The sequence below is a fragment of the Uloborus diversus genome, chromosome 5, assembly GCF_026930045.1.
Source record: "Uloborus diversus isolate 005 chromosome 5, Udiv.v.3.1, whole genome shotgun sequence".
In the NCBI taxonomy this organism is placed as follows: Eukaryota; Metazoa; Arthropoda; class Arachnida; order Araneae; family Uloboridae; genus Uloborus; species Uloborus diversus.
Window position 1 is genome coordinate 22,746,290 of NC_072735.1, and position 13,476 is coordinate 22,759,765.

The 13,476-nt window shown below is 36.6% G+C and overlaps 1 protein-coding gene across 2 annotated transcripts in view; it reads right to left on the bottom strand.

Moving 5' to 3' along the window:
* The window catches only part of LOC129221965 (galactose mutarotase-like), a 64,666-nt gene that overhangs the window by 34,251 nt on the left and 16,939 nt on the right, over nt 1–13,476 (bottom strand). The window contains exons 1-4 of one of the 2 annotated variants that reach the window (XM_054856363.1): nt 12,311–12,556; nt 9,704–9,858; nt 1,065–1,274; nt 902–983 (exon numbers count right to left, since the gene is read on the bottom strand). In XM_054856363.1, the coding sequence (XP_054712338.1) occupies nt 902–983; nt 1,065–1,274; nt 9,704–9,858; nt 12,311–12,506 (643 nt within the window). In that variant the 5' untranslated portion in view covers nt 12,507–12,556. Of the gene's footprint in view, nt 1–901; nt 984–1,064; nt 1,275–9,703; nt 9,859–12,310; nt 12,557–13,476 lie in introns of those variants that run through there. The other variant, XM_054856364.1, reaches the window with a different exon arrangement.

Consider the following 13,476-nt stretch of genomic DNA (forward strand, 5'->3'; position numbering starts at 1 on the left):
CGTTAATCAGGCCCTGCCTTACATCACTAGATACAGCCTACATTTACGTGTTTTTCAGTTTAGTTGAAAAGCTTTCCGGACAGCGCCGCTGAACCTTCCACAATATCTTCACGTGTCCAAAGATAGCCTAAAATTGCTTTTTTAAGACTTTAATTTCGGCAAATTTCCTTAAGAAGTCCCTAACCCCTAACGTCACCAAAGAAAGCATAAAACTCATTTTAATTTTGAAAAAAAAAAAAAAAAAAAAAATCTGGAGGTAGCTCAACGCCTCTTTTCTATAAGCATTACCAAAAAATTGCCTGAAATTCCTAATTTCGACTTAACTTTTGAAACTTTCCGGTGGGGCTCTGAATTCCTTTTTTTTCCTTCTAAAAGAAAAATAAGGAGGAAAAAATTTTTTTACTTTCATCTTTATTAAAATCTTAATAAAACACTTTTGACTCTTTAATGTATTAACTATTTCCCATCAAAAGGGCGGCAAATTGAAGAACCGCCCCGGGCGGCAGAAAACGTAGCTACGCTACTGGGTGGATCATGATGCTGAGAGCCTAACCTAAAGCGACTACCCGCTTTCAGTCTAGTGATTGTGTCTAACTCAGGGGCACCCTGATGACCTCCCAAAATTTTCTCATATTCAGCAAAAATAAAAACAATATTGCAACACTGAGATTTTTTTTTAAATTTTTGCACATTGTTTTTTTAAGGGAGCATAATGTTCCTTCTGATTAGGTGTTATGAATGTTTCTCTGTGCATACTCTTATTTCATTCAATAAAATTTGAGTTTCCTTCGGTAAATTGAGAATTTCTACCTCTTAAAAATTTTAATTTCATTGCACCCCTGGTGTAAGTTATACTTCTGCTTGGAATCTTCAGCCTTTGTTGTCTTCATGATATACTAACCTGTTGGGATGGATGTCTCATCTACTGGTGTGTAGAAATCCGCATTGATCATTATTTCATGATCTTCTATAGTCCCACTGTCCTATTGAAAAATGGTTATCACAATCATCAGCATAGAAATCTATAACTATGTCAAATAGAAAATTGATCAAATGATACTTACATGCCCTCCCAGATTAAAGTATGAATGATTCGTGAGGTTCACCGGTGTCAGTGCTGTCGTAGTAGCATGGTAGCTGATGCAGACATCATTTTTGGCCGTTACCTCGTAAGTTACTCGACAAGATAGCTCTCCAGGATAGTTTTCTTCCATGTGTGGGCTAACATAGCTTAAAATTAGCTTGTTGTTTTCTATGGCGCAGTCCCAAATGACCTAACGTTGAGGAAGAAAAGAGTTTAAAAGGAAGCAGTCACGTTGATTTCTGCAACTTTAGCACGCACTATATATCCTATTAAAATCTTTGTTATCTGTGTATCTGGCTTTTCATCTCCTCCAGTACGGCCGAGAGATGGGAGTCAAACCACGTATCAAAAGATTCGAAATTTTTACAATGAACCTATTTCGCCCATTCTCATCTTTGTACGACTTTGACTGGCAGAGATATTGATTGAAACGTCAATTAAGAGGCATATTCAACACGATTTTATTCGAATCGATCGAATTCTATCTACCAGTAACATAGCGAGAAATTTCCTTCTGGGTGGGAAAAGGAAATTTCTGGCTATTCTATTGGTATAAACAATTGATCGTATTCGATTCGATCGACTTCTGTTAGATTTGAATGTGCCCCTAACATTTTTTCTGTGGCTTACAAGTTTTTTGTTACGACATCAGGTTAAGGGCAGCATCAAAGATTCCGAACCTAGACTTTGAGTCTGTCATCTGCCAGAGTAGTAATAAGTTAAAACTGTACATGAACAAAAAATTGTTAATGGTCGTTTTAATGACGGTGAGCGAGGCAACGCAGGCGGATAATCTATCCTATGAAATATTGTGCATGTCTATCTGCCTGTGTATCAGTCACCTCATCTCATCTGCTCAAGAATTTTAAACTTTATAGGACTTAAATTGACAGTGTCGAGCAACTGTAAAATTACCTCATTATTGAAGATGTTTTAAGGTAGTTATCAGAAAACGGACCAGTCTCAGCAGAGACCGAAAAAGGAAACGAAAAAAGGACGAATAGGAAACTTAGTGGTCCCCTGCCCCCCGGCAGGGGTGCCCATCCCCCCCAAGCTCAATGGCGCAAATTCCCCCCCAAAAATTTTCTCGCTTTCGAATTGGGTTAAACATAACAGTTTTTAGAGTGTATATATAACTTCCAGTCAAACTTACAGGGGGGGCGTTAATAAATACCATTTGAACTAAAATGTTGTTGGATTGTTGACCTGCTTTGTCTTCCCTAATTTTAAAACGTGGACCTTGAGTAAACAAGTTTTGGATACCCCTGAATTTTGCTACACCTTATCATTATTTTTTTTTTTCAAACGTATGAATAATTGCAGGGACAACTTTCTGGCTTGGGACGGAGCCATTACTAGATGTATACAATATGAACAGTGAAACGGAAATTTATTGTCACTTAGATAGGGGTTTCGGGGAGTTTCTCTCCCGGAAAATTTTCGAAATTGTAATTTTAAAACCACAGTTTTACACAATCTCTGGCGATGTTAGGGGAACAAAAGGTTTGTTGGCCCCTTCCCGGTAGTTTTTCAATATTGAAACTTTAAAAGCGTAATTGTAAATAGTCTACCGTTGTGTTAAAGAGGGCTTTCCTTTGTTTTCAAAATTGTAGTTCTAAAACCGCAGTTTTAGACTATCTGTGGTAATGGTAAGGAAAGAAGAGATCCTAGGGCTCGCCCCTGGAAAATTTTTAGAATTAAAAGTCTTAAAAACGCTTTAGAGGACAAGCAGTTTTCTGAAACTGAAGTTCTAAAATCGCAATTGTAGCCGACCTTTGCGACGTTAAGAAAAAGAGTTTTCGGAAGCTCTCCCGAAATTTTCTCGATATTGAAGCCCTGAAAACTGAGAGTGGGGAGGATGGAGAGGGGCGCTTCTCTTAAATTTCCCGAAATTGTAGCTTTAGAAACGCAGTTTTGATATATAAATTGATAATGTTAGTGGAAGGTGGATTTCGGTGCCATTCCCCCGGCAATTTTTTGAAGTTGATACTCCAAAAACGCAATTCTAGCCTTGTCTTTGATCGTGTTAAGGAAAGAGGGGGGAATCAGGGGCTCTCTCCTAAATTTTTCAAAATTGCATCACTAGAAACGCAGTTTTAGATGACTCTTGATGATAAAGAGGGTATCATTCTGGCGTTACAGTGGGGGCGCTCTCCTGGAAGTTTTCCAAAATTGATGTCGCATAACCAAAAAAGATGGATCACACACACCATGACAGATATTTTTCGGAAATCCTCAAAAATGGATTAAGCTATTCTGCATACATCGAAAATCAGAACTCGAGAGTTTTAACGAATCAAATATCCTTATAGATATGGAAGAAAGTAAATATGATTTAAGAAAAATAACTTAAACACCTTAAGAACAGAATGTTCTACTTCCATCAGCGAAAACCAACATCACTGAAAGTTTTAATAAAAATCATCTAATGATAAATTGAAACAGTCAGTTTAAAAATGGTACAGAAGATGAGAGTAAAGTGAAATGAGAAAAATTCTTCATAAGCTTAAGCTAGTTAAAGAAGAAAATATATAAATTGTCGATTGGGGGGATAAAAAATATGTAATTCGCAAACTTCAAAACTAGTTCTTAACGATTGTCAAAATGCAAATGAATCAATGAAAGACTAGAGCATACTGGTCAGAATTACTACAAACAATGAAACATTTTTTACCTCCCTCCCTCTCATCACTGTCACACGTATTCATCATGCAGAGTTGTGCTACTTCCAGAAAATTTATAAGATATTGAAAAGAAATCAAATCGTCTGATCCAGCTTTGAAACGGGCACCAGCTCCATGCCATCTGTGATGTTCCCTTCATTGAAAAAGAGACACGGTCATATTTTGGAAAGAGTACCAGGGTCGTCGCTGTTTCAAAAAAACTGGGGGGGGGGGGGGGATTCGCTTTTGGCGGCCCCTTAATTTTTTTCAAACGCATGTTCGAATATGCAGAAAGAGAGAAGATTTGACTTCTGGTTTAGCAAGGATAGTCATATTACTAGACCTTAGTACTAGCAATATAAATAATCGTAAGGATAATATTCAATCAGAATTAGGGGGTGTCGCAGGGCTACCTTCTTGCCCTGCCTCACAATTTGAAGACATAAAAACGCAGTTTTAAACTATATTTTAAGTCTGGGGGGAAGGGGAGAGGTGTTCCAGGAGAACCTCTCCCGATAATTTTTCCAAGTTTAAGCTCCCAACACAATCGTACGTTATATTGTCCAGAAGAGGGGGTCCGGGGGCTCTCCCTCGGGAATTTTTTCAAGACTGTTATTGGAAAAACACAGATTTAGACGAACTATGGTGATGTTAAAAGAGGAAGAGACTCGGGGTCATCGTTCTATAATTTTTCAAAATGCAAACTTTAGGCACGGATTCTCAATTGTGAGGTATTTGCGATTGTGACATGTAAAGGGGGGTCCGGGGGCTCTCCCCCGGGAAAAATTTGAAAATTATAGTTCGAAAAATGCAGTTTTAGACAATCTATGGTGGTATTAAGAAGAAGAGAGATACAGCCTCCCCCCCCCCGAATTTTTTTGAAATTTTTAAGTCTTAAAAACGCGATTGTAAACTTTTTTGCTAAAATTTAGTGCACCGCCAGTTTCTTGAAATTAAAGCTCCGAAAATGTAATTTAAGTCAACCTTCGATGAAGGGGGGGGAAGGGGGAGTTTTGAAGGGGCTCACGACCAGAAATGTTTCGTAATTGGAGCACTAAAAGCGAGATTTAAGACATTTTTCGATGATGTTGGTGAGAGAGAGAGAGAGAGGTATTCTCTCGAAAAAAATTTCGATCCGTAGAAACCGCAATTTTAGACGATTTTTGTTAATGTTAATGGGTGGAGAGATTTGGAGTCCTCCCCTGGCAAATTTTCAAACTTGAAATTCAATTAAAGCAATCGTAGACGATTTATTAATACTGTTAGAGGGGTAGAAGGTTTTGGAGATCTCTTCCCCGAAAAATTTTCTAAATTGAAGCGTAAACAATGAAATTTTTGAGGATCTTCGGTAATATTTGGAGGACGACAGTTTCGGGACAACTCTGGGAGTTTTTTTTTTTTAATTAAAATCTAAAAGACGAAATTTATTCGACCTTGAATGTGGATGAATGATTAATTGAGAGGGCGTTTCTCGGAGGTTACGTTGGGAGCACTCTCATGGGTTTTCGAAATTGCAGTCCTAAATACTCAGGTGTAAGCCATCTTTAATGACGTTCGGCTAAAGGATGGGGTTTGACAACATTTTTCAGGTATTTTTTTCAAAACCTAAATTTTAAAAACTCACTTCCAGGCCAGCTTTGGGGACGTAAAAAAAGGGTTTGGAGTTACCCACTCTTCCATTCAATTTGGCTACGTCCCTCCTATCTTCATTGTCAATTTTAATTACTGATAAACATATTGTGGTTATATTTTCTTCCAATTTTCCTTTGCCAAACACGGTTATTTGCTTGGATTTTCCATAATAAAACTTTCAATTCCCTCCCCCCCAGGGGCGGCATTTCAGCATTTCGTTTGGGGGGTCGAGTTTCTTAAACATGAATTTCCTCAATACAGCATAAAATACTTATTGGTTAACAGGAAGGGATAATAAAATGATTTTAATGTTAAGAATAATTGAGTTTGTTAAGAAAAATTAACATTTTTGCGACCGAAGCTTTAATTTTATTTTGTAACTAAGTTATCTCACAAAATATCTCGGTAGTACTTTTTATTTTTTTGTAAAGTTTTAATCTGCTAGTTTTGAACTTAGGAAGAAGAGAAGATTTTGTAACTGTATTTAATCAATATCCAGTGTTTTGCTTTATTGCCAGTATAGCTAAAGATGAAGGTCTTGCTTGCCTCATTGCGCTCCGAAGGTAATTCCCTAACCTCCTGAGACACAAAAGTCATCTTTCAAAGACCTGATTGAAACAGTTAAAATAATAATAATGGGAGCAAGGAAGTTATTTTAAAAAACACATTTCCTTCAGATCCCTCTCTTTTAAGTAACCAAGAAAGCTTTTTAAATTCGGCTAGTATTTATTTTGCGTCATTAAAAAGCATAGTCGCAGTTCACAAAACAATTCCTCTTCCCTCATGCTAGAAATTTTACTAAGAAGTGTAATATTTTCCTTTTCGTTTTCTATAACCGACCTACATAATATTGAACTTAAGACCAATGATAAATGTATCTCATCAAATTCTGTCTCAATTTCTTAAGAAACGCTTATTTTATTCAAAATATTGATTTAATATTTTGACTAAAACTTCATGTGGGTTTTGTCACCTCTTCTACAATGGTATACAGTAAAATCTTTTATGGAAAGTTCTGTCACACACTTGGTTCAAGTATGCATTAGTGCGAAAATTACTATGAGTTTCAATTGTCAATCCAAGAATCAAGATTAACGGATTGAAATCCATTTTGTTTTTATGATAGACTGTTCAAAAAACTGCACTGCAGTATAAATAAAATAAACAAACATTCAAACAAAGTCATAGATATTCTAATGACATGAGATTTTCTATCACTGAAAATGTCGCTTTCCAATCATTCTTCCAGGGGGCTTTTATAGATTTAACTCTTGAATACCATCTTGTGTATTCAGAGATTGTCAAGTAAAGAGCCAAGATAGATTTGTTGAGGTGCTATTTTTTGATGTGGAATGTTTCTCAAAAATAGCATGTTTTTACAAAACGTTTCTATGAAATTATATAATACATTGAGTTGCTAAAATGTATTTGTGGCCCAAGGAATCAATGAACACTTACTAGCTAAACATTGAGCTATAATATGAACATAAAGTTTGTGTAAAATGACATGGAGTTGACGCGTAAAAATTGCTCATTCTCAACACTGTACGGGCATCTCATACAAGATGCACCATCAAAACATGGTGTACACAATTTTGAATTATTTAACTCATGTTAAGAGATTACTTTTTTGGAAAAGGCAAACAATTATTCTCAATCAGTTCTTTCTGTTTTGAAAATGCAGGCAAATAATTTTCTAAGTTGAATTAACCCATTTTTTTTTATTATTCTTAGTGAAAAATTTGGGGGTGCAACCGCCCCCTCCTATTTGCCGCCCCTGCCCCCCCCCCCCTAATATTTTTGATTTCTTGCAATACAAGCGTTTGCAGCCTTGGGAAAAAGGATTTTTAACACTTTGAACAGATGTGATACCTTAGGTATCTATTCCACTTCATTTTATTTTAAATATGCCACCTGCATCTCTTGATAAAGGTGTGATTTACTTACGATTTTTACATTCAAAAATTTAGAACTTTTGGTGTGAGTATTCATTACAATACTTGGAATCTTTCTTTGCATTTAACTGTTATTATTTTATTTTTTTTTTCTCTCTATTTCAAATTTATTTCGGCGACCCATACATTTTTCTCCGCTTAGCAATGGTTTTCAGGACAATATTTTTCATCCAAAAAAAAAAAAAAAAAAATTACATATGGGAATGTTTTGGCGAACCCTATCTTATGGGCTGTTCTAATAAAGCTGTCCTATTTATTTAAGTTTTTTAATGAAGCATAGTTTTGTATAACCAGGGCCACCGAGAGACAAGGCGTGCACCATGTTAGTTTTGTCGCCTTTCCTCCCTTGCATTATGCTAATTTTACTCTATGCACAATACTTTAATTTGAACCGAGATCATAGTTTCCGGCTAGGCAGACATACCCATTCTGCGGCCTTGTGAACAGTGTACTGTACTGAATACTTTTTTTTTTTTTTTTTTGGCGTTAATAAAAATGTTTGAAGCGTACATTTCCGCGACTTGTTATAAAATGGAATCATGGATGTTCCTAAATTGTATTTTAAAATTACATTTTCTATTCAAATTTTACAGAAAAAATACTCCTTGTCACAATTATTTCAATTGTTCATTTATAATTACTATTTTAATTTTTTTTAAACGACGAAGAGTTTCCCTTTCTCTTCGTTCGTTTTCATCGCTAAAATAAAATTGGCGGTCCCACTTTTGAAAAACTGGGGGGTGTAGCTCCCCACTCTTGGCGACGGCCCTGAAGAGTACGTGAAAAAAGAATTATAAATGCATCTATTTCCTGTTGAATAAGTTTAAATATTTTTTCTTTCCAAAATTCAAAAATTTCATGTTCTAAAGAAAAAAAAAGTTCTGGAAAAAAAAATCCCCCCCAAAAATTTCGATGGCGCAACTTGCGCCATAATCCCCCCCTGTGGGCACCCCTGGCCCCCCCGTGCGCTAATGTAAAGGATTGTTGAGCCAGAGGTGTTTTTTTTTTTTTTCATTTGTATTTTTAGAATACAAAGGTATGCAGGGGCAAAGAAATAGGCACATTGTTATCCTTAATGTAAATAAAACACAAATTATGTAAATAAAATATTTGGAAACCAACCACTAGATATTTACGTAATGGCATTATTTCAACTGAAATTTTTCTGCTTCTTGACCACCAGTATACTTTATAGCATCTTCCATATCTTACAGATAATTATTTGATTGCTTCAAGAATCTAAAATGCTGCGTATGTCTAAAATACTAATAACTTTACACTAAAAAAATTCCGAAACTTTACTGCTTATTTCCGTGTTCGGAATTCCGTGTTCATTTCCGCGTGTTTTCGGGAGTTCACTGGCAAGTAGTTTTTATCCACTTCCTGAGAAAATAAAGTATCATTGTCAAAAAGTTTCCTGAATTGCCACAAGTTACACGAATGCAGACTTCTCACTGTTTTGAAAAATATTTTTCGCTCCTATTTTGAAGATTAACTTTGGTATTTATTACGTGTACTGGCTTTAGCTCGATTACGGCCCGTCCAGACTTAAAGCTCTCAAAGGGATTGAAAAAGTCTCTTGATTTCGTAGCTTTGCAAGAATTACAGGCGAGTTTCATTCCTGATACTTATTTGCAATTCTGTCTTAGCTTTGGCCATGTTTATAATACTACTTATGGAACTTTCTTGATAAATCTAGAAGGTGCCAAGCTGTTTTATTATACCTTTACTCTGAAGGATGCAGAGACACGATTGGTTTTAAATGGGAAAATTTCCGAATTCTTCAGGAGGTTTCCCGGATAATTTCAGGAAAGTTACTGAATTTTAGTGGAAAATATTCCTGTTATTTGCAAGATAGGTTACTGGCACACTGTTAAAAAAAAAAAAAAATCCTGAAATTTTACGGTAAAAGCTACTGCCAGTAACTTTTACCATATAATCCTACTTTATCGCAAACTTTTAGGATATAATAAACGACAGTTATAAAACGCAATATGCAAACAGCAGGTTCGATCTCATGACTGTCGTACTGTCAGACGGCTTTGCTGACCACCATACCAGTTGGGACACATTCAGCGAGGGGAAATAAGGTGTTATGTGTTTCCTACTGTAAGTCACGTGATGTATCAATTGGCGCTGCAATCGTTTATTTTTATTGCAGCTAGTAAATTTTCTCTGTACTGTAAACACTCCATTTCATAGTAATATCTATCATAATTGTTTCCTGAATTTTTAACTACAAAAATTGGACACATTAGTTACCCATTATTATCCAGGAACGCTTCTATTTTTTTTTAGTGTAGAGAGAATTTTAATTCCTTTCATTAAAATATTTTTTAAAATTAATTAGGGATTAAACAAGGGCTTACCTTATCAAATCCTTTAATTCCTCCGTGCAAGTGATTCGGGCCATTGTTAATCGCCAGTTGATATGTTTGATTCGAAAGCGCGAAGATTCCTTTGGATATCCGATTAGCAAAACGTCCTACAGTACTTCCAAAATAATGGGCATGGTTAACATAGGCTGCAAGAAACATAACGGAGTAATGCATGACTGAGCAAGAGCATTTACCAATTTAAAAATTACAGACATAAAATTATTGTACTAACATAGCTATTAAAAGGCAAAGCTGTTAAAATCAGGACAGGTCCTTCCTTTTTTTAAATTGGTAAATTTGTTGCTGGCAAATCGAAACGAAAGCAAGCCGTCATTTAGGGGAATCAGAAGAGGGAACATAAATTAATGTACTTACATTCATGTGGTTTTTTTTGGACAGAATACACAGTTAATTCGCGATAACTCGAAGTTTTTTTTACCCAAATGTTCCTTTACCTCAAAGTTTTCATTGGGTCCCAAAACCTTGAAAAGGCTGTTGAAACATCCTATACCTTGAACCTCGAACTACCAATCACTCGAAGGTTTTAGCCGGTCTCTTGAGACTTCGAGTTATCGAGTGTTGACGAATATTGACAATATACACTTGACGCCCCCCCTCCCCCCCCCCCCCCCCAAAAAAAGATCTGAAATGAAGGGCATGAAAAAGAGGTAAGACTGACCAAGCGAATTTTGGTTTCAACAGTACATGACGTTAAACCTATCATAATTTTTTCCCTTTTTCTTTGATGATGAGATTTTTGAAGATGTGAATTTTTTAATAAGTTAACATCCTTTAAAGGTTTTAACTTTTATCTATTTTCTGTTTAGTTTTTTACTCTGGCATACATTTTTTGCAGGAACTGTGACAATCTTTGTGTACCCGTGTAACTCCGAGTACCTGGGTGTAGCCGAGTTTGCCAATATATCATTGAGGAAATGTTGAATCTTCTTTGACGATGACTTGACGTTGACTTGATGACGACGCTCTGCCCAAAATCACGCGCCAACCCGATAGGTCATTGTGACCTCCCAAAAATTTCCTTATTGGGCAAATTTTTTCTGAATGACTCGTCAATTTTGGAGACAACATTACTTTTTTTTTAATGCATAATGTATCTTTCATATTTTATCATTTGGTAAAACTCGGAGTTTCATTCGGCAAGCGAGAAACTTCCCTCTCCCAAAAATTTATGATCGTGGCACCCCTTCTCAAAACTTTTCAGGAGAATCAAGATCTACTGTTTTCTTTCATTGTGACCTTGAGTTCAACTAGCTGCTTGAGCTTGGTTTGAACCAAGAAGGCAGAGCGTCTTCAGAGCCCTACTCAACCAATAAACCAGTATACATGGGTGTCATGCCAAAAGGACCTAAAGAGATAAGGAAACTGATATGCTAATCTGGGGGGGGGGGGGTGTTCTCTTCTATCTATACTGCTTTTTCCGGATGAGAGAAAAACAAAATCGGTTACATATAATTATTTTCGAACTGTGAAATTAACTTCTGATATTTCCTATTAATTATGCCCCATAAAAGAACATTTACTACAAGGATACCCTTCAATTCCAGAGAAACTCAAGAACAAAAGGCCTCACCTCCAGAAAAGAAAAAGGAAAAAATTAATTTGAATTTTGACATCTTGAATTCAAATTATGTTTTTCGCAATCACGAGTGTGTGTATGTAGGCATGTGTGTTTGTGTGTGGGGGGGGGGTTTGTGTGTACGGGTTATGTGTATGTGTGTTTGTGTCTGTGTGCTGGCATAAGTGTGTGGGTAGTTGTGTGTATGAATGTGTGTGGGGGGGTATGCGTATGTGTCTGTAGGCATATGTGTTTGTGTCTGTGTGCAGGCATGAATGTGTGGGTAGTTGTGTGTATGTGTGTGTATGTATGCGTGTGTGTATGTGTTTGTGTGTGTATGTGTGTGTAGGTGTATGTGTGTATGTGTTTGTGTGTGTGTGTATGTGCGTGTGTGTGTGTGTATGTGCGTGTGTGTGTGTGTAGTTGTGTATGTATGCGCGTGTGTGTAGGACATGGATGCAACCTGGAGACGGCTTTCGCTATAGGAGCAGCATCGTGAGGAGCTTGCCGGTCCACGGTGATGGTGCGGAGGGTGGTGGTGGGAAAACAAAATGATAGGACATCAAAAACAGTCAAATGAAAGCAATAAGCAATCCTGATTGCTCAAAAAAAAATACCCCTGTAAACAACTCCTCAAAAAATTTCAATACCACAGAGTTTTCGTCAGGATCCCGCCCCCCCCCCCCCCCCCCCGGTGGGCAACTCTGAGGGATTAGAAGGGGAAGGGAGGTATCCTCTTCTGGATTTTATTTGTCTTGTTCTCCAAAAATGCAACAAATAAAATAACGCGGAAGAAAAAATAAATAAAATAAAAATCCTTTTAGTTTTAATTTATTTTCTTTAATTGAAAACTTCTAAGATAAAACTTTAAACGGGATTTTTTTTTTTTTTTTTGTCATGGGAGGAGGGACTATATATAGATAATATTTACAGCCCTATTTCTTCTAAGAGCCCCTTTCTGGGGGAAAAAACATTCTGTCACTTTGTTTACATCATAAATTTATGACGCCAATGGAACTTACATAATATATCATCGAAGCCTAAAACAACGTCAGAAATGTTTCCATCAGCATCTGGTACTTGAAGACTTACTATTGTTGCTCCATAGTTAATGACTTGAAGTTTCAATTTTCCATTACACAAAGTGAAACGACGAATATTTCTAACATCTCCATTCTCGTCTGTCAAACTTCCAAAAATATCTTTAACAATAGACATGGCTCTTTGGCTGTACACACAGAAATCAAGTGACTAAATTTAAAACGCCGGTTTTCTCAAGAATCATGCTTTCTCTCTGATACAAGATTTCTATTCCAGTTTCAGCAGCTGTGTCAGTTTTAATGAGAGGTAAGTACCGTGCGTGGCGTCATCTCATGACAATTATCGTAAATAAAAGCTAAGGAAGATTTTGGATTGACTGGGTGTGAAACAACTATTTTTGCCTAATTTCCAAGGGAAAAAGGGGGGCGATTTAAAAAGAAAGCACATTAAAGAAAACTTATCGACTCGTAAAAATTTATTTAAAAGCAGTTGTAAATCAAAATATACGTATATATAATTAATTAGTTCAATAAATATTCAAAATAAAAAAGCGTTGTGACTAATGCGCTAGGGATAATGTGCATAGGTTCAAGCCCCCCCCCCCCCCCTTATCTCGGTGGCAGGGTTGCCAACTCCTTAAAATGTTTCCCCCTCAACTCATCTCATAAAACCCCTAAAAACCCCTAAATGACGACAGAAAGTCACGTGATCCTTTGAATGTGACGTTACATATGTCATTAAAAGGTCACGTGACCATTTGCCATTTTTCGCTGCTGAGTGAGTAAAGGCATTTGTATCATTTTTATGTCATTTCTGATCAAAACCATGGACTATAAAGGCTCAAAAAAGATTATGTAAGTAAAAAATAAATGAAACATTAGAAAAATCACGTTTCCAAAGGTAAAAGAAAAACATTTTTACCAGATGAAACCCTAAAATTAAAACCCCTAAATTTACCCCTAAAAATTTTATCTCCCTAAAAAAATCCCATTCTAAAATTTTCCCCCTAAATTTAGGGGGAAAACCCCCAAGTTGGCAACCCTGCTCGGTGGTCACGATAGGTCACGCTATGTAGGTCCATTGGTAAACCCATCCGTTTGTCTGTCTCTCCTTCTCCCTCCCTTCCCTGTAACAAATATAGCGCCCC